The 19,571-nt window shown below is 47.7% G+C and overlaps 1 protein-coding gene across 7 annotated transcripts in view; it reads left to right on the forward strand.

The window, feature by feature from the left end:
- Positions 1 to 19,571, forward strand: part of LOC137304745 (neogenin-like) — a 140,949-nt gene that overhangs the window by 118,027 nt on the left and 3,351 nt on the right. For 5 of the 7 annotated variants that reach the window (XM_067973433.1, XM_067973436.1, XM_067973437.1 and 2 more), the window contains exons 21-27: positions 3,809 to 3,886; positions 8,018 to 8,165; positions 8,984 to 9,222; positions 10,818 to 10,910; positions 12,260 to 12,418; positions 16,818 to 17,075; positions 18,333 to 18,469. In XM_067973433.1, coding sequence (XP_067829534.1) covers positions 3,809 to 3,886; positions 8,018 to 8,165; positions 8,984 to 9,222; positions 10,818 to 10,910; positions 12,260 to 12,418; positions 16,818 to 17,075; positions 18,333 to 18,469 — 1,112 coding nt within the window. The remainder of the gene's footprint in view (positions 1 to 3,808; positions 3,887 to 8,017; positions 8,166 to 8,983; positions 9,223 to 10,817; positions 10,911 to 12,259; positions 12,419 to 16,817; positions 17,076 to 18,332; positions 18,470 to 19,571) is intronic. The other 2 variants (XM_067973434.1, XM_067973439.1) reach the window with 2 other exon arrangements.

Consider the following 19,571-nt stretch of genomic DNA (forward strand, 5'->3'; position numbering starts at 1 on the left):
CCATGTGTTCTTCTTTGAACTCTGTGAACATACATGGCTCAGGAACAAAGGAACACAGGAACAGGAGTAGGCGTTTAGCCCTTCGAACCTGTTCTCCCATTCAATGAGACAATGGCTTCCTTTTGTATAAGAATGGTTTTGAAACCATTCCATTTTTCATCTGTGTTGGTAATGTCCCCGTCTGCCCAATCAACCTTATTCAAACTATTTGCCATCTTTGGAAATCTCGCCCTCTTAAAAGCTGGAACTAGCATTAAATTTTCAACAGCTTTGGTTTGGCAGATCAGATTGAATCTAATGATATTGTGTTAACTGTTGCCCAGCTGTTTCCCCACATGGAGGTCAGATACTACATCAGGGTCACTGCTCAAAACTAAATCTAGTGTGATTACCCCATGTTTCCTTACTAACATGTTGTGTAAGGAAATAATCATTTATTTTATCTACAAACGTTTCATCTGTGATGTCCTGAATACTGGAGGGATCAGCACTGGACCCTGTAGATCGCATGCACTGCAACCACAGTGTGCTGGAGATACAGGGGATGGATACTGAGCCCAGTGACAAACAAACCGCTCTTTCTTGAACATCAAGCTTCTTGATTGTTGTTGCGCTGTACCATCCAGGCAAATGGTGCGTATTCCACCACACTCCTGACTTGAGCCTTGTAGATGATGGAGAGGCTTTGAGGTGCCAGGAGGTGAGCCACTCATCACAGAATACCCAGCCTCTGCCCTGCTCTTGTAGCCAAGGGTGTTGATATGTCTGATCTGGTTCAGCTTCTGGTATGGTGATGAAGGAGTCTGATATGTTGGCTGGTGTGGTGATGGAAGAGGCTGGGATGTTGGCTGGTATGGTGTTGGAGGAATCTGGGATGTTGGCTGGTATGGTGATGGAAGAATCTGGGATGTTGGCTGGTATGGTGATGGAGGAGTCTGGGATGTTGGCTGGTATGGTGTTGGAGGAATCTGGGATGTTGGCTGGTATGGTGATGGAAGAATCTGGGATGTTGGCTGGTATGGTGATGGAGGAGTCTGGGATGTTGGCTGGTATGGTGATGGAGGAGTCTGGGATGTTGGCTGGTATGGTGATGGAAGAGTCTGGGCTGTTGGCTGGTATGGTGATGGAAGAATCTGGGATTTTGGCAGGTATGGTGATGGAGGAGTCTGGGATGTTGGCTGGTATGGTGATGGAGGAGTCTGGGCTGTTGGCTGGTATGGTGATGGAGGAATCTGGGATGTTGGCTGGTATGGTGATGGAGGAATCTGGGATGTTGGCTGGTATGGTGATGGAGGAGTCTGGGATGTTGGCTGGTATGGTGATGGAGGAGTCTGGGCTGTTGGCTGGTATGGTGATGGAGGAATCTGGGATGTTGGCTGGTATGGTGATGGAGGAATCTGGGATGTTGGCAGGTATGGTGATGGAGGAATCTGGGATGTTGGCAGGTATGGTGATGGAGGAGTCTGGGATGTTGGCTGGTATGGTGATGGAGGAGTCTGGGCTGTTGGCTGGTATGGTGATGGAGGAATCTGGGATGTTGGCTGGTATGGTGATGGAGGAGTCTGGGATGTTGGCTGGTATGGTGATGGAGGAGTCTGGGATGTTGGCTGGTATGGTGATGGAAGAGTCTGGGCTGTTGGCTGGTATGGTGATGGAGGAATCTGGGATGTTGGCTGGTATGGTGATGGAGGAGTCTGGGATGTTGGCTGGTATGGTGATGGAGGAGTCTGGGATGTTGGCTGGTATGATATGATTCTGTGAGTACAACTGTAAGTACAGAATAGTCTATAGGACAGGTTTCCCAATTTGAGCACCAGCACCCAGCTGTTAATGAGGAGACCTTTGCAGGGTCGACTGGGATGAGCTCACCTTAGTCTTTTCCTCATGTGATGCCTGGATTGTTCGATTTTTTTTTCTCTCTTCTTACTGAACTTTGTAGTGATAGTTTACTGACTGCTAGGCTACTTCAGACACATTAAGAGTCAACTATGTAGGGTGGGACTGGAGTCACGTGTAGGCCAGACCAGGTATGGGTGACAGGCTTCTCTCTCTGAAGGATATTAATGAACCAGTTGGGTTTTTACAATAATCCGTAAGCTGTAATGGTTATTTTCATGGTGCTAGCCCACAAATTACCATATCCAACTTGCCAAGAGGGATGTGAATTCACAACCTCTGGGTTGCTAGTCCAGCACCATAACCACTAGGCTGCTGTACCCATACGGTTTTGCTTGATATTCCCAAGTTTAGAAATCAACTCTTTATAAAGACCAAATCCAAAATACTAACCAACTTATGTTCTGGGGCTGCAGGCATGGGAGTGGGATTACTTCTGAACTTACAGCCAATCCCACAGCACTCAACAAGGCAACAAGCAAAGATTTGGTATCTGCTGACAGATATGGGGAGGAGCTTGTCTCTAAGAACTCCCCAATCTCTGGAGCCTCAGGTGATCAACACCAGTTCCCATCAGTGCACTCCAAAAACATCTCCACCAAGGTGCTCCTCTAAAACCTTCTGAAAAGAGTAAAAGAGTTCATCTCCAATTCTACAGCCAACATGGTCCTCCTGGCTGACCCAATACCCATCTAGACCTTGGCCATTGAGTCAAGAAAAAATTGAGTGGATTTTTAGTTACACAGATACTTAAACACAGTGTTGTCCAATAGAAATTGTTAACTGGCCACAGGTGTAACTACGGTGACACCGTTTTAACCACATGTACTGATTTTTGTAGAAAATGCCTTACACACAATGGAAATAAATGTACCTCACGTTTGGCGTGAATTCTGGCTAGGATTTATCAGACTCGGCACATCTTAGTGCAGCTTCCAGGTTTTTGTCCAGCAGTTGGGAGCAGTACTTTGCTTCGTCAGAGTGATTGCTGAGAATGTTGACTCGCACGATGAGACTCGCCAGACCCCCGCCCCCCCCCTCCATCCAGAACGTGGATGGATGCTCTTTGCTCTTTGCCCTTTTCCCTGTTGGAGCTGCTCGTGATTGGTTGTGCTTTCTTCTGGCCTGGTGTGGTTATTCTGATTGGTCGAGCTGACCATGTGATGCTCCCCTCTCCATATAATGCCGGTGCTTCCAGGGTGCTGAAATCTGTGTTTTTCACCCATGTCACCCACCATTTAAGCAGATAACCAATAAACTGTAACCAAGGAAGTGAAGCACACACAATGATCAAACAACCCTCGCACATTCTGTGCTGTTCATCTTACCGTTTTACCAACGAGTGTGCAAAAAGGTTAAAGCTCACGCTGTGCTAATATGAGTATTGAGATCAGATGACCAACGGCGCTGTTTATTACTCATTTTTTAATTTACTAATCAACATGTAATTGGCCACATCTGGATTCCCAGTTAACGGCTGATATATTGGACAACATTGCTTTAACACAACAGAACCCATTACCTCCCTGCACCATCTATCCAGACACCCGAAAGAGATCTATAAATCCAACACAGAACTGCTCAGAGCAAATTTGTATCATTAACAAAATGTCTTGGTAAGTGAACAGGATTAACACTGGACAATACCCGGTGAAACCCGGATAAACTATCTCTCTACTAATGCCTAATACACTGTATGAAGAGTGCTTATCAAAGGGTTAAGGAGCTCTTTCCATTCCAGCATCTTCACTGTGTCCCTCTTGCTGAAAGTATTCTCATTGCTCATCACGCTCTGTCCTCAATGTTTGTCGTAGGGGTTGAGTAGATAGTAGTCAATGTATAATGTAGATGTTGAGTTCCTGGATGTGTTAATGTAACAGCTGAATGCTAATAACTATCTGTGTCCCTGCAGCACCAGGATCATCTGGGAAAATCGGGAAAAACCCCCCAGTAATGGACTCGCCTTCAGGTACCAGGCACTCGATCAGCGGTAATTTCTTCCAGTACTTGTGGATCTTACGGTGTGTCTGTAACAAAAGTGATTGTTCAGAAGGAGTGGCAGAAATATCAATTGTACATCCCTCCTCCCTTCACACTAACCAGAGCCTCCACTTCCCTCACGCACTAACCAGAGCCTCCACTTCCCTCACGCACTAACCAGAGCCTCCACTTCCCTCACGCACTAACCAGAGCCTCCACTCCCCTCACGCACTAACCAGAGCCTCCACTTCCCTCACGCACTAACCAGAGCCTCCACTTCCCTCACGCACTAACCAGAGCCTCCACTTCCCTCACGCACTAACCAGAGTCTCCAGTCCCCTCACGCACTAACCAGAGTCTCCCCTCCCCTCACGCACTAACCAGAGTCTCCACTCCCCTCACGCACTAACCAGAGTCTCCACTTCCCTCACGCACTAACCAGAGCCTCCACTTCCCTCACGCACTAACCAGAGCCTCCACTCCCCTCCCCTCACGCACTAACCAGAGTCTCCACTCCCCTCACGCACTAACCAGAGTCTCCACTCCCCTCACGCACTAACCAGAGTCTCCAGTCCCCTCACGCACTAACCAGAGCCTCCACTTCCCTCACGCACTAACCAGAGTCTCCACTTCCCTCACGCACTAACCAGAGCCTCCACTCCCCTCCCCTCACGCACTAACCAGAGCATCCACTCCCCTCCCCTCACGCACTAACCAGAGTCTCCACTTCCCTCACGCACTAACCAGAGTCTCCACTCCCCTCACGCACTAACCAGAGTCTCCAGTCCCCTCACGCACTAACCAGAGTCTCCACTCCCCTCCCCTCACGCACTAACCAGAGTCTCCACTCCCCTCCCCTCACGCACTAACCAGAGTCTCCACTCCCCTCACGCACTAACCAGAGTCTCCACTCCCCTCACGCACTAACCAGAGTCTCCACTCCCCTCACGCACTAACCAGAGCCTCCACTTCCCTCACGCACTAACCAGAGCCTCCACTTCCCTCACGCACTAACCAGAGTCTCCACTCCCCTCACGCACTAACCAGAGCCTCCACTCCCCTCCCCTCACGCACTAACCAGAGCCTCCACTCCCCTCCCCTCACGCACTAACCAGAGTCTCCACTCCCCTCACGCACTAACCAGAGTCTCCAGTCCCCTCACGCACTAACCAGAGTCTCCACTCCCCTCCCCTCACGCACTAACCAGAGTCTCCACTCCCCTCACGCACTAACCAGAGTCTCCACTCCCCTCACGCACTAACCAGAGTCTCCACTCCCCTCCCCTCACGCACTAACCAGAGTCTCCACTCCCCTCACGCACTAACCAGAGTCTCCACTCCCCTCCCCTCACGCACTAACCAGAGTCTCCAGTCCCCTCACGCACTAACCAGAGTCTCCCCTCCCCTCACGCACTAACCAGAGTCTCCCCTCCCCTCACGCACTAACCAGAGTCTCCACTCCCCTCCGCTCACGCACTAACCAGAGTCTCCACTCCCCTCCCCTCACGCACTAACCAAAGTCTCCACTCCCCTCCCCTCACGCACTAACCAGAGTCTCCACTCCCCTCACGCACTAACCAGAGTCTCCACTCCCCTCCCCTCACGCACTAACCAGAGTCTCCACTCCCCTCACACACTAACCAGAGTCTCCACTCCCCTCACGCACTAACCAGAGTCTCCACTCCCCTCCCCTCACGCACTAACCAGAGTCTCCACTCCCCTCACGCACTAACCAGAGTCTCCACTCCCCTCACGCACTAACCAGAGTCTCCAGTCCCCTCACGCACTAACCAGAGTCTCCACTCCCCTCACGCACTAACCAGAGTCTCCACTCCCCTCACGCACTAACCAGAGTCTCCAGTCCCCTCACGCACTAACCAGAGTCTCCACTCCCCTCCCCTCACGCACTAACCAGAGTCTCCACTCCCCTCACGCACTAACCAGAGTCTCCACTCCCCTCACGCACTAACCAGAGTCTCCACTCCCCTCCCCTCACGCACTAACCAGAGTCTCCACTCCCCTCACGCACTAACCAGAGTCTCCAGTCCCCTCACGCACTAACCAGAGTCTCCACTCCCCTCACGCACTAACCAGAGTCTCCAGTCCCCTCACGCACTAACCAGAGTCTCCACTTCTGCCCACCCCCCACCCCAATATCATAGAATCATAGAATGGTTACAGCACAGAAGGAGGCCATTCGGCCTATCAAGTCCATGCTGGCTCTCTGCAAGAGCAGACCAGTTAGTCCCACTCCTGCACCCTTTTCCCGTAGCCCTGCAGATATTTTCTCTTCAAGTACTTAACCAATTCCCTTTTGAAAGCCACGATTGATTCGGCCTCCACCACTCCCTCAGGCAGTGCATTCCAGATCATAACCACTCGCTGTGTAAAACGTTTTTCCTCATGTCGCCTTTGGTTCTTTTGCCAATCACCTTAAATCTGTGTCTTCTGGTTCTCGACCCTTCCGCCAATGGGAACAGTTTCTCTCTATCTACTCTGTCTAGACCCCTCATGATTTTGTACCTCTATCAAATCTCCTCTCAACCTTCTCTGCTTTAAGGAGAACAACCCCAGCTTCTCCAGTCTGTCCATGTAACTGAAGTCCCTCATCCCTGGAACCATTCTAGTAAATCTCTTCTGCACCCTCTCCAAGGCCTTCACATTCTTCCTAAAGTGTAGTGCCCAGAATTGAACACAATACTCCAGTTGTGGCCGAACCAGTGTTTTATAAAGGTTCATCATAACCTCCTTGCGTTTGTACTTTATGCCTTTATTTATAAAGCCCAGGCTCCCGTATGCTTTTTTAACCGCTTTCTCAGCCTGCCCTGCTACCTTTAACGACCTGTGCACAGATACCCCTAGGTCCCTCTGTTCCTGCACCCCCTTTAGAATTGTAACCTTTTAGTTTATATTTCCTCTCCTCGTTCTTCCTACCAAAATGTATCACTTCGCACTTCTCTGCGTTAAATTTCATCTGCCACGTGTACGGCCATTCCACCAGCCTGTCTATGTCCTCTTGAAGTCTACCACTATCCACCTTACTGCTCACTACACTTTTGTGTCATCTGCAAATTTTGAAATTGTGCCCTGCATACCCAAGTCCAAGTCATTAATATATATCAAAAAAAGCGTGGTCCTAGCACTGACCCCTGGGGAACACCACTGTATACCTCCCTCCAGTCCAAAAAACAACCGTTTACCACTACTCTCTGTTTCCTGTCTCTTAGCCAATTTCGTATCTATTCTGCCACTGACCCTTTTTATTCCATGGGCTTCAACTTTGCTGACATTTTATCAAACGCCTTTTGGAAGTCCATATATACACATCAACCGCATTGCCCTCATCAACCCTCTCTGTTACCTCACCAAAAAACTCAATCAAGTTAGTTAAACACGATTTGCCGTTAACGAATCCGTGCTGGCTTTCCTTTTTTAATTCACACTTGTCCAAGTGACTATTAATATTGTCCCGGATTATCGTATCTAAAAGCTTCCCCACCACTAAGGTTAAATGACAGGCCTGTAGTTGCTGGGTTTATCCTTACAGCCTTTTTTGAACAAGGGTGTAACATTTGCAATTCTCCAGTCCTCTGGCACCACCCCCGTATCTAAGGATGTTTGGAAGATTATGGCCAGCACCTCTGCAATTTCCACTCTTACTTCCCTCAGCAACCTAGGATGCATCCCATCCGGACCGGGTGACTTATCCACTTTAATACAGCCAGCCTTTTTAATACCTCCTCTTCATCAATTTTTAGCCCATCCAGTGTCTTAACTACCTCCTCTTTTACTCTGACTTTGGCAGCATTTTCTTGGTAAAGACAGATGCAAAGTACTCATTTAATACCTCGGCCATGCCCTCTGCCTCCTTACACAGAATATCCTTTTCTCACCCCCGCACCCCTCCCCAAGTCAGCACTTTCTACAGAAAAGCCCCTTCCTGTTGGCTCTGAATGACAGACAATCAGGTCTGACCATGCGTACGATCGTCTCCTGCACTTTGTCAATCCTTGCTGGCGTTGACGGGGGTAGGGGCTCAAGTACTATGGGAGCCTGGGCGGGGAGTGACCAGCGTCCAATTGTGTCCTTTTATTATCTGTTCTTTGGCAAGTTCCAATTGATGGTTTGTATTTTGCCCACAGGTCACAACAGTCCCCATGGCAGCCCCACCTCGGGCCTGGATAGCAGCACCATGCTGATTATCATCATCTCTGTGGGAGTCTTCACCATCATCATGGTGGTCATCATCGCTTTAATCTGCACTCGAAGAACCAACTATCAGCAGAAAAAGTGAGGAGAGAATTGCTTTTAAACACCTAGTGTTGGGGGTTAAATACTGGCCTTTCCTCTCTAGGAACGGGGTTCATATCTAACCCAAACTGTTGAGGTGAATGCTTTCCCTGTGTGTTGGCTGTAAGGGTCTAATATGAAATGAAATTGGGTAGTCTCAATCCACTATTTAACAGGATGGGCCACAAAACCAAACTACCCTTAATTTGGCACTAATTGGCAAATCTCACCCAGCCAGCAGGGTAGCTGGTTTGGGAAACATGAAAATGTTGCACTGGTACATTAGGGGCATTTTTCTGAGGCTGCGGCATGTTGGGCCCATGTAGAGGGAGCTTTACTCTGTATCTAACCCGTGCTGTACCTGCCCTGGGAGTGTTTGATGGGACAGTGTAGAGGGAGCTTTACTCTGTATCTAACCCGTGCTGTACCTGTCCTGGGAGTATTTGATGGGACAGTGTAGAGGGAGCTTTACTCTGTATCTAACCCGTGCTGTACCTGCCCTGGGAGTATTTGATGGGACAGTGTAGAGGGAGCTTTACTCTGTATCTAACCCGTGCTGTACCTACCCTGGGAGTGTTTGATGGCACAGTGTAGAGGGAGCTTTACTCTGTATCTAACCCATGCTGTACCTGTCCTGGGAGTGTTTCACGCTAACACTGGATGCCTGGTATGGAAGTTGTTTCACTCTCCAGTGCTAACATCCCTTCACTTGATGAACATAAAATTCACAAGAGAGAGTTCAAAATACAAAGTGCTGACTGTCTTCAGACGTCCTCCCTCTTCCCAATGTCACTGTAATTTTGTGCTTTTCCTTCTAGGAAACGTGCGGCCTGTAAATCTGCCAACGGATCTCACAAGTACAAAGGGAATTCGAAGGACGTTAAGCCCCCCGATCTCTGGATTCACCACGAACGCCTGGAGCTGAAACCAATTGACAAGTCACCAGATCCAAACCCAGTCATGACGGACACTCCCATTCCCCGCAATTCCCAGGATATTACTCCCGTAGAAAATTCCATGGACAAAGACCATCACCAACGGAGGAATTCCTATCTGGGTGAGTTCAAAGATTCACCCAAAGTGGGTAGAATCAATCACCGGTTTCCAGCTCAGCTCTCGGAGGGGATTTCCAGTCTGGGGCGTTTGTATCCACACTCGTGTTAACTCAGAGTCAGGCAGATGGAAACAAGGTCAGCAATTCAAACCTTGTAACATTATCCAGAGTCAATGAGGCTTTGTACAAATAAACAAAAAGAAAGGTGAGAAAAGATCCCAGGCCCATCCACACTCGCCCTATCCGTTACACAATTTAATTTCATGCCCCTACCCTGCTGGTGATATTAACTACTGGGGAACGTCACCAATCACAGGAAAATCTAGGAAATGGTCCCCCAACTTCCTAAGGCAGTTAAAGTCCAGGAGAAGTAAAAACAGAAAATGTCAGAACCATTCAGCAGGCCCGGCAGCATCTGTGGAGAGAGAAACAGAGTTAATGTTTCAGGTCGATGGCCTTTCATCAGAAGTGATGGAACTCCAGGAGACCTTAGTTACTCCATGTCACATTTTGAAACATGTTGAACTAACTGATCTCCAGTATATCCCAGTTTGCTTAGAGACAGAACTAGAAACGACCATCTTCATCTATCAGAAGGGGGGGACTGTACAGTGCAAGAGCATAATGTCCTTTCACTTCGGGGGTCTGGGGTTAAAACAGTAACCGGTTGAGTCACGCAGAAGACCCATCAGCACCTGCACACAGGAGCAATTCTCTCCTTGTTTCTGTCGGTCCTGTGCAGGGGCTTGTCCGAGTTCCTATTTCAGTTCTGACACTGATTCCCCACCTGTCCTTGCTCTTTCACCTAATAGTTCCAGCATTTTATGCTTTTTTTTGTTTCCCAGCGTTCATAGTTTTTCCTTTTTCTCTTTCCTGATGAGGTATTTCTTTCCGTCAGGGGATAGCCGTGTGTCAAACAGGCCCACCCTCCAAACCACCTCCCCCTAAACCTCTCCGCCTTGCTCCCTTTCTCTCCCCCCACTTTAAAAAATCTCCTCAAGACCCATCTTTTGCCGAGCTTTCGATCACCACTCAAAACTTCCCTCCCACTTCCTGCTCACCATCCTCCAATGGCCTGGGAAGTTTGTATAAAGGGAACTCTATAAATGTCAGGAGGTAGCAATGACTCAACTTAAAATGTTTGGAAATATATACATTAAAAAAGGAAGTGAATTCAGTGGACGCCAATTCGCTGAATTCCTTCAAGCGAAAGCTGGACTTGTTTGGTTGGGGCGGAGATCACCTCGAAAAGGAAGGTACTGCATTGAATGATCAGGGCCAGAGTGATCTCCTGGGCTAGTTTTGATCGCCTGGTGGGGGGGGGTGTCAGAGAGGAATTTCCCGGAAATTTTGTTTCCCAAATTGGGCCTAGATTTTTTTTTTTTAATCTGCTTTTTCGCCTCTCCCGGGAGATCCCACGATTTAGGGTGGGGTGGAGAATGACACACAAGGTGTTGCAGTTGTGTGGGACAGGCTGGGTGGACCAGAGAGACTTGTCCTGTCTGTCATTGTTCATATGAATTAAGGGCCTTGCGCCTGATGTGTTGTGAAGTTGTGCAGTGAAGTGTGGCTCCCTGGTGGGATATTTCTGTTCGCAGGCCGTGAATTAGAAGATGGAATGTCGACCCTGAGTGGACGGCGCGGATTACGGCCAAAGATGATGATGCCTTTTGACGCTCAACCTCCACAGCGTATGTCTAATAACATTAGTGTGTCTAGTAATATTTCTCACTTGCCCTTTTGAGGATTGTGTTAATATTTAATAACCATGATAAAACGAGCAGACAGCAAGAGATGCAGAAGTGTCTGTGCCAGGTTGGTGTTTGGTGACCTTAAATGGGAATCATTTAACCTTACCCACACAGACCAGGTCTCTGGTCCGATCCCGAGTCTTTGCAGAGTTAGCTGATCATAGCTGGGGCGGTGGGGGGGAAATCCAATTGGTCTTAGTGCCCCTGGGGCAGGGGTGGGGAATCCAAGGTCTGGAGACTGGATCACTATCCAGGGATTCCTGCTGGAAAGTTCATGTTTAACCACAGTTGAGAGGTGTTTCGGGCCCTGCAGGTGAAACTGAACGTTGCCTGATGCAGCTCTGGGCTGGACCTCTTGGGAGAGGTACTGGAGGGTGTCAGTTGCCTGTGGACTTGTACCCCAGCAAGAGTCGGTGCCTTTAGGAGAGAATGGGAGTGAAAAAGGGGAGAAATTAAAGAAACGCGGGTTCTTCTCCCACCGTGGCACCGCAGTGTATTTCAGTGCCCAATGACGATACTTAGCAAAAGGCTCGCTAGAAACTCTCCATGGATTTAGAGCCTCATTTTACAAGGGATTTCTACAGTTAACTTGAAATGTTAAATTGATACTCAGCCCTGGTTTTCTGTAACACCAAGCAGATGTAAATGAGGAATTAACAACCTCACCAAAGCATTTATAATGTAGTGACTGGCATTATGTAAATTGCCTCTGGAACCCCCCCGTAAATCACTGAATTTCCTTTGATTGAATGTTGGACGAATGTTCAACAGGGAACGAGTCACCAGGGACATTATTAAACATGCTCGCAGGTTTTGAAATACGGTTTTGTTCAATACCTGTTGACAATGGACCAACTGAAATCTTCATTTCAACCTAGTGTGTCTGGAATTCAAAAACAGAAGAAAATAAATGTTCAGTAGCCAAAAAGAGCGCCATTAGTTTCAGAGAGGGATCCAATTTTATAACAAACAGTCAGAACTTCCATCAGTGATTCTCTTATTCACCAGTGAAACTTCCAGTCATCCCAGTGCAGGTATCTAGGCATTCAATGTGTGTCTGTAGGGTCTTGAAGAAGGGTGTCGGGGTGGGCGGGGGGCGTCTCGAACGTGGATGTGTAGGGAGGGTAGTCCTGGACGTAATGTTGTGTCGAGGGGTCTCAAATATGATGACGTGTTTGGGGAGAGGGTCCTGAATGTGATTAGTGTGTCTGGGTGCAGGGAAGGGTTTCTCTCGGTCACTGTAGTTGGTTCCATGTGTGAAGTGCTCTCTGTGTTATGTTCATTCACAGCTGTGATTAGTGCTCATCCCATCCATTCACTCGACAACCCTCATCATCATCACCTCTGTGACGGGCCTTCATCCCCAACCCGCAGCTACCTTCATCACCAGATCAACAGCCGGCCGCTTGGCCCATCTGTCTCACCAGTTGACAGGGCCAATTCCACAGGTGAGACCTCAGCCCTGCCTCCTCGGAACCACTAGAGTGGAGATTTAACTGCTGCCATTAGCCTTTCCTTTATTCTTCCCTCAGTGTGTCTGTTGGGGGGAAGAGCAGCAGTGTTATCATGAACCAGCATCCTGTCCATCAGATTCATTCTTGGATTATTCAGTGAAAGGAGATCCCTGATTAATATTTGAGTCATTAATCTCTGAATACATCATTTTGATTTTAAACTTCTCAATCTTGGTAACAATTGGGCTTTGTTTCCCACAGAATTCAGATGAAAGGTAAAGATGAGGTTGGAAATAACACAATCTATTTATCTTAGACAGTGAGCTTAGGACCACATGGGCCGAGAACATAATTCACAAACCTCGAGCGAGCCTACAGATTAGGAAACAGGATAGTGATTGTGGAACAGCCTCACGGAGATGGAAGCTGATGCAGGGTCAGTGGTACCCTTAAAAGGGTCACTATATGTTGAGAAGAGGAGTTGAGGGTCAGAGAGAGATTAACAGCACTGCTAGATAATTTATCAGGGGGTAGGAGAAGGAACATTGTGTCCCTTAAATTAGGGAATCAATAGGTGTTTTGGGGGGCGAGGGGAGAGTCTGTGATTGAATAATCCTACATGGACTTTTGTAGGGGATTTTTGGGGGCATTTTTATGTTCAAAGATTCAACTACTGTGTAAATGATTTGTTTATAGAAGTTACAACATGGAAACAGGCCCTTCGGCCCAACATGTCCATGTCGCCCAGTTTATACCACTAAGCTAGTCCCAATTGCCTGCACTTGGCCCATATCCCTCGATACCCATCTTCCCCATAGAATCATAGAAGTTTCTTTTATGATACATATTATTGATCTTAAAATGCTCAGTTCCCCCACATCTAATAATGTGTTTCTGTGGAGAGGGGAATCTGTGGGCAGCCCTTATTATTCTAAAAGAATATTTTAAACCTTCTGTGTTTTATAGCTTGGGTTTGGTGAACTTCCCTTGTTTGTCTAATTTCCCAGATCTCCCTCTCTCTCCACCAATACACTGCAGTTTATGGCAGAGCGGAATTAATTTATTTTGGTTCTTGTTATCCCAAGAATTCAATGGAGTTACAGAACTGGCTAAATGTGTCAAGTTACCAGGCCATAGGTACAGGAGGAGGCCATTCAGCCCCTCGAACCTGCTCCGCCAGTCAATGAGATCATAGCTGATCTGTGTCTTAACTCCATTTACCCGCCTTGGTTCCATATTCCTTAATACCCAACAAAAATCTATCAATCTCTGTCTTTCAATTGACCCCCAGCATCCACAGCTTTTTGGAGGAGAGTTTTCCAGATTTCCACTCCCCTTTGTGTGAAGAAGTGCTTCCTGACATCACCCCTACACGATTTAGCTCTAATTTTAAGATTATGCCCCCTTGTTCTGGACTCTCCCACCAGGGGAAATAGTTTCTCTCTATCTACCCTATCAAATCCTTTAATCATCTTAAACACCTCAATTAGATCACCCCTTAATCTTCTATACTCGAGGGAATTCAAGCCTAGTCTATGCAACCTGTCCCCAGACTCTTAATTACCTGAGAGAGTTTGAAAAACTGGATAACCGGAGGAAGTGGCTTTGTCTTCGAAATGCTGCATTGAATCCTGCCAAGGTTGCTGGTCAAATCACCCCTCGATACTGTCTGTCCTTTGTTACTCACCCCTTGATACTGTCTGGCCTCTGTTACTCACCCCTCGATACTGTCTGGCCTCGGTTACTCACCGCTCGATACTGTCTGTTCTCTGTTACTCACCCCTCGATACTGTCTGGCCTTGGTTACTCACCCCTCGATACTGTCTGGCCTCTGTTACTCACCCCTCGATACTGTCTGGCCTCTGTTACTCACCCCTCGAAACTGTCTGTTCTCTGTTACTCACCCCTCGATACTGTCTGGCCTCTGTTACTCGCCCCTCGATACTGTCTGGCCTCTGTTACTCACCCCTCGATACTGTCTGTCCTCTGTTACTCACCCCTCGAAACTGTCTGTTCTCTGTTACTCACCCCTCGATACTGTCTTCTGTGTTACTCACCCCTCGATACTGTCTGTTCTCTGTTACTCGCCCCTCGATACTGTCTGTTCTCTGTTACTCGCCCCTCGATACTGTCTGTTCTCTGTTAGTCGCCCCTCGATACTGTCTGTTCTGTTACTCGCCCCTCGATACTGTCTGTTCTCTGTTACTCGCCCCTCGATACTGTCTGTTCTCTGTTACTCGCCCCTCGATACTGTCTGTTCTCTGTTACTCGCCCCTCGATACTGTCTGTTCTCTGTTACTCGCCCCTCGATACTGTCTGTTCTCTGTTACTCGCCCCTCGATACTGTCTGTTCTCTGTTACTCGCCCCTCGATACTGTCTGTTCTCTGTTACTCGCCCCTCGATACTGTCTGTTCTCTGTTACTCGCCCCTCGATACTGTCTGTTCTCTGTTACTCGCCCCTCGATACTGTCTGTTCTCTGTTACTCGCCCCTCGATACTGTCTGTTCTCTGTTACTCGCCCCTCGATACTGTCTGTTCTCTGTTACTCGCCCCTCGATACTGTCTGTTCTCTGTTACTCGCCCCTCGATACTGTCTGTTCTCTGTTACTCGCCCCTCGATACTGTCTGTTCTCTGTTACTCGCCCCTCGATACTGTCTGTTCTCTGTTACTCGCCCCTCGATACTGTCTGTTCTCTGTTACTCGCCCCTCGATACTGTCTGTTCTCTGTTACTCGCCCCTCGATACTGTCTGTTCTCTGTTACTCGCCCCTCGACACTGTCTGTTCTCTGTTACTCGCCCCTCGATACTGTCTGTTCTCTGTTACTCGCCCCTCGATACTGTCTGTTCTCTGTTACTCGCCCCTCGATACTGTCTGTTCTCTGTTACTCGCCCCTCGATACTGTCTGTTCTCTGTTACTCACCCCTCGATACTGTCAATTCTGTTATTCAGCCCTCGATACTGTCAGCTCTGTTACTCACCCCTCGATACTGGCTGGTCTCTATTACTCGCCCCTCGATATTGTCTGTTCTGTTACTCAGTGTTCGATACCATCTGTTCTCTGTTAATCAGAGTTCTCTGACCAATATGAACATCTTGGACTCCCACACTATTGCATCAAATGAAGCACCAGCCTCTAAGAATCAGTTCCACTTGGTTTGCTTCCTTTAAGATGATTCATTTGTTTGCAGAGGCAGAACTACATTCAAAGAATGAGGAAGATTAAGAGGTAACCTAACAATTGGTTGAAAGTTGGGTCTTTTTTCCATTAGAACAATGCACATTATGGTGCGATATAATAGAAGTTTTTCAAAATATGAAACGATGGGGATAGGGTAGATAAAAGCAGTCTGTTTCCAGTAGTTGAGGGTCTAAAACAAAGGGCCATAGATACAAGATTAAATGTCAGAGATTTAGAACAGGAGAAACTTCTCACAGAGAGATGTGAGGCCTCGATTAGATCACCTCTCAAACTTCTAAACTCAAGGGAATACAAGTCTAGTCTCTGCAACCTGTTGCCAGACCTTCTTATTGCCTAAAAATTAGAGCCAGGACTTTCAGGAGTGAAATTAGGAAACACCAAAGGGTGGTGGAAGTTTGGAACTCTCTTCCACAAACGGCAGTTGATGCTAGCTCAATTGTTAATTTTAGATCTGAGATTGATAGATTTTTGTTATCCAAAGGTATTAAGGGATGTGGGGCTATGGCGGGTATATGGAGTTAGGTCACAGATCGGCCATGATCTTATTGAATGACGGAACAGGCTCGAGGGGCTAAATGATCTACTCCTCTTCATATGTTCATTTACTGAGGGTTAGTGGTTGAGGCAATAACTACGTCAACATTCAAGATTGGACTGGATAGGTGGTTTAAAGAAAAGTGGGGGTTAAGGGATCCTGGAACAGGGGGTCTACATGCGATCAGTTTGCTCGTTTGGAGGGTAAACACTGGCAGGGACTGGTTGGGCTGAATAGCCTGTTTCCGTGTTGTAACTTCTGTGTATTTCATCAACCTGATGGTTCTAACTTGAGTTTACTGGATTAAACATTGCTTTTGTTTGCCTCTTGCCTACTGCAGCACCATCTAGAGATACTCAAACCAAATCTTAGACAGTTTCTCAAATGGCTTTGGCCCACTGTTTTCATGCTGCAGCCATGGCAATGAGAGGTGCTTTAGTTCTGTAAACCACACTGTCCTGTTCAATAGTTTAGAATAAGAAGAATCATCTCTGTACACAGCTATATTGATTTATCAATGTTTCGTTCGACAAAGATTAAGCATATCCATCTAAGACCCATGTGTATTGTTGTAATAGTTGACTCTGACCTGTTCAGGCTGCAAGGTTTGGTGATGCCCTGGAGAGGTAACTCTTTCTTGGTGATTCCTGTTCCAGAATCTGTTCGAAATACCCCAAACAGCGACATGTCACCAGCACCCAGTTCCCAGACTCACCCCTCGGAGAACGTAGAGACTGATGTACCTGTAGTGTCATACTTGCCTGGGTCACAGGAGGAGGAATCCAATCGCAGCGTCCCAACGGCCCATGTGCGCCCATCCCATCCGCTGAAAAGTTTTGCTGTGATTGCCATCCCGCCTGCTAGCAGCAGCTACGAGGCAGCATCATCTGCTACACCATTACTGTCTCAGCCAGGTGAGTGAGCTGGTACCGACTGCCAACTGAGCAAAGGGGTAAACATATAACCTTCTATCACTAACCCAAACCACACATATACTTCCAATACACAAGCGCACACAAACCACTGATAAAGAACATTGAAAAGGATTCAAAGAAAATGGACTCTTGGGATAGAGAACAATCAATGTTGATGGGTGGATGCGCGCTAGACCAGAGGAGCAGTGAGATGTGAAAAGCTTCAGCTAAATGTAACTTATGGTGTAACTACTTCATAAAGTGGCCAGCTAGAGGAATGGACGCACCGACCACAGGCTGCCATCTCATGTGGCGATTGCCGGCTTGGCTAGAATAAACTGGCACTGGGCATGGTGAATGCCAGCTCGGCTAGAATAAACTGGTACCGAGCGCAGTGAAAGCCGGCTCGGCTATAATAGACTGGCACCGGCCATGGTGAATTCCAGCTTGGCTAGAATAGGCCAGCACCGGCAGCAGTGAATGCCAGCTCGGCTATAATAGACTGGCACCGGCCGTGATAAATGCCAGCTTGGCTAGAATAGACTGGTACTGGGCACGGTGAATGCCAGCTTGGCTAGAATAGACTGGCACCAGGCATGGTGAATGCCAGCTCGGCTAGAATAGATGGGCACCGGCCGCGGTGAATGCCGGCTCGGCTAGAATAGACTGGCACCGGCCGCGGTGAATGCCGGCTCGGCTAGAATAGACTGGAACTGAGCGTGGTGAATGCCGGCTCGGCTAGAATAGACTGGCACTGGGCGCGGTGAATGCCGGCTCGGCTAGAATAGACTGGCACTGGGCGCGGTGAATGCCGGCTCGGCTAGAATAGACTGGCACTGGGCACGGTGAATGCCGGCTCAGCTAGAATAGACTGGCACCGGCCGCGGTGAATGCCGGCTCAGTGATCAGTTTCAAAAAAGTGAAAATTCAAAAGGTTGTGAGAGGGATACAAATTTGGTTCCAGTGCTGGATGGAAATGAAAGTGGGGCCTAGTAATAGACATCAGCAAGAGGTTGAGTCTGATGGGCTAAATAGCCTATTGACATCCATTCGAGTGCATGTTTACATCCCTTAAAGGGACAGCATTCCTGCTGATTTTTAAGATTTTATTGCTGAGTGTGCCCATCACATGGGGAGGGAATCTTCTGTAGAAACTCTGCGTGTCTCTGTATGTTGATGTGAATTTTATCTGATGATGAAAGATGGGCGTGATGATACTTCTGATGAGAAACCTGACAGATCTTGTTTCAATTCCAGGAACAAACCCTCAGGTACACTCAGTGAAGACGGCATCAATAGGAACCCTGGGTAGGAGCAGATCCCCAGTAGCAGTCACTGTGCCCAGTGCACCGGATGTTGCAGAATCCACTAAAATGCTGGAGGACTCCGATAGTGTAGGTTTAATCTGGATTTATCAGAGTGCTGGAACTGAATTCTCTTGACATATCCTTTACTGTAACATTGTCCTGTACATCCCCTTGAAGTGATATTACTTGGCATTGGGTCTTCCCTTATCCACTAACCATCTAGGCCCCTCACTTTGACTGTGTCCGGCATATGTTCCATTACTAGCCACCCTCCCCCTGCCATTTACACAGATGACAGGAGATGTGAGATTAGTAACAAATAATGTTTTTAGATTGTGACTAGGATTTTTGGAGTTAATTGATTTCTCTCTCATCCCACTCCTCACTTTTTGAAATGTTTTAAATATACCGTCAATGTTTCTTGCTTATTTTTCTATTACTTTTCCCTACGTTTCCTCTGAGTAATTTCTCATTTCTTGATCCCTGACGTGCGGTCTGTATCTCTCTCCCCCATCCCCATGTCCAATAGTGGTGGGCATTACTTTCAGCCTACCTTCTCTTCACAAATGGTCCTCACCAGACTTGCTGCTTCTAGTGTATCTAGGCCTCTAATGACCTGTCTGGCTGTGGGTTGGTGACTGAGCCAAGATTCAGTCAGGTGCCCTCTAGTTTTGTTGATCTCCAGCAAAAGGTAGCTCGGGCTCGGAGACAGGGCTATCCCAGATTCCATATGACAAGCGAAAGGGCTGCTGGTTAAAATAGGACTGTTAATTGATATAACTCATACAATTAGTATTAAATTGCATTCAGGTGGTGGGTATCAATTGGGGACTCTCTGGTATCTATTCATATGAGAGTTTATCTAGGGTGTGGCGTTTGTAATGTGGGTCTCTGTGCAACGGAAGACCAGGCTCTAGTATTCTATCCTTCACCACCTGGCTATTCAATTTATAACAAGGACTACTGGTCCTACACGGTTTTCTTTCTCTGTGGGGAAATGCCTGGTCACCTGTTCCTGAAATCAGGGGTTCACCCTGTGGGGAACTACAGGCGTAGACTCTTGACCCATCACATAGCACGTTGGAGCCTTGCCGAGAGTGGTCCTTGAGCAAGACCCATGCCCCTTAAGAAATAATGCCCTGTTCTGAGTAAATACCTTACAAGCCAGTAACCTTCTGCCTCTTTGCAG

The sequence above is a fragment of the Heptranchias perlo genome, chromosome 38 (genome assembly GCF_035084215.1).
Source record: "Heptranchias perlo isolate sHepPer1 chromosome 38, sHepPer1.hap1, whole genome shotgun sequence".
Lineage (NCBI taxonomy): Eukaryota > Metazoa > Chordata > Chondrichthyes > Hexanchiformes > Hexanchidae > Heptranchias > Heptranchias perlo.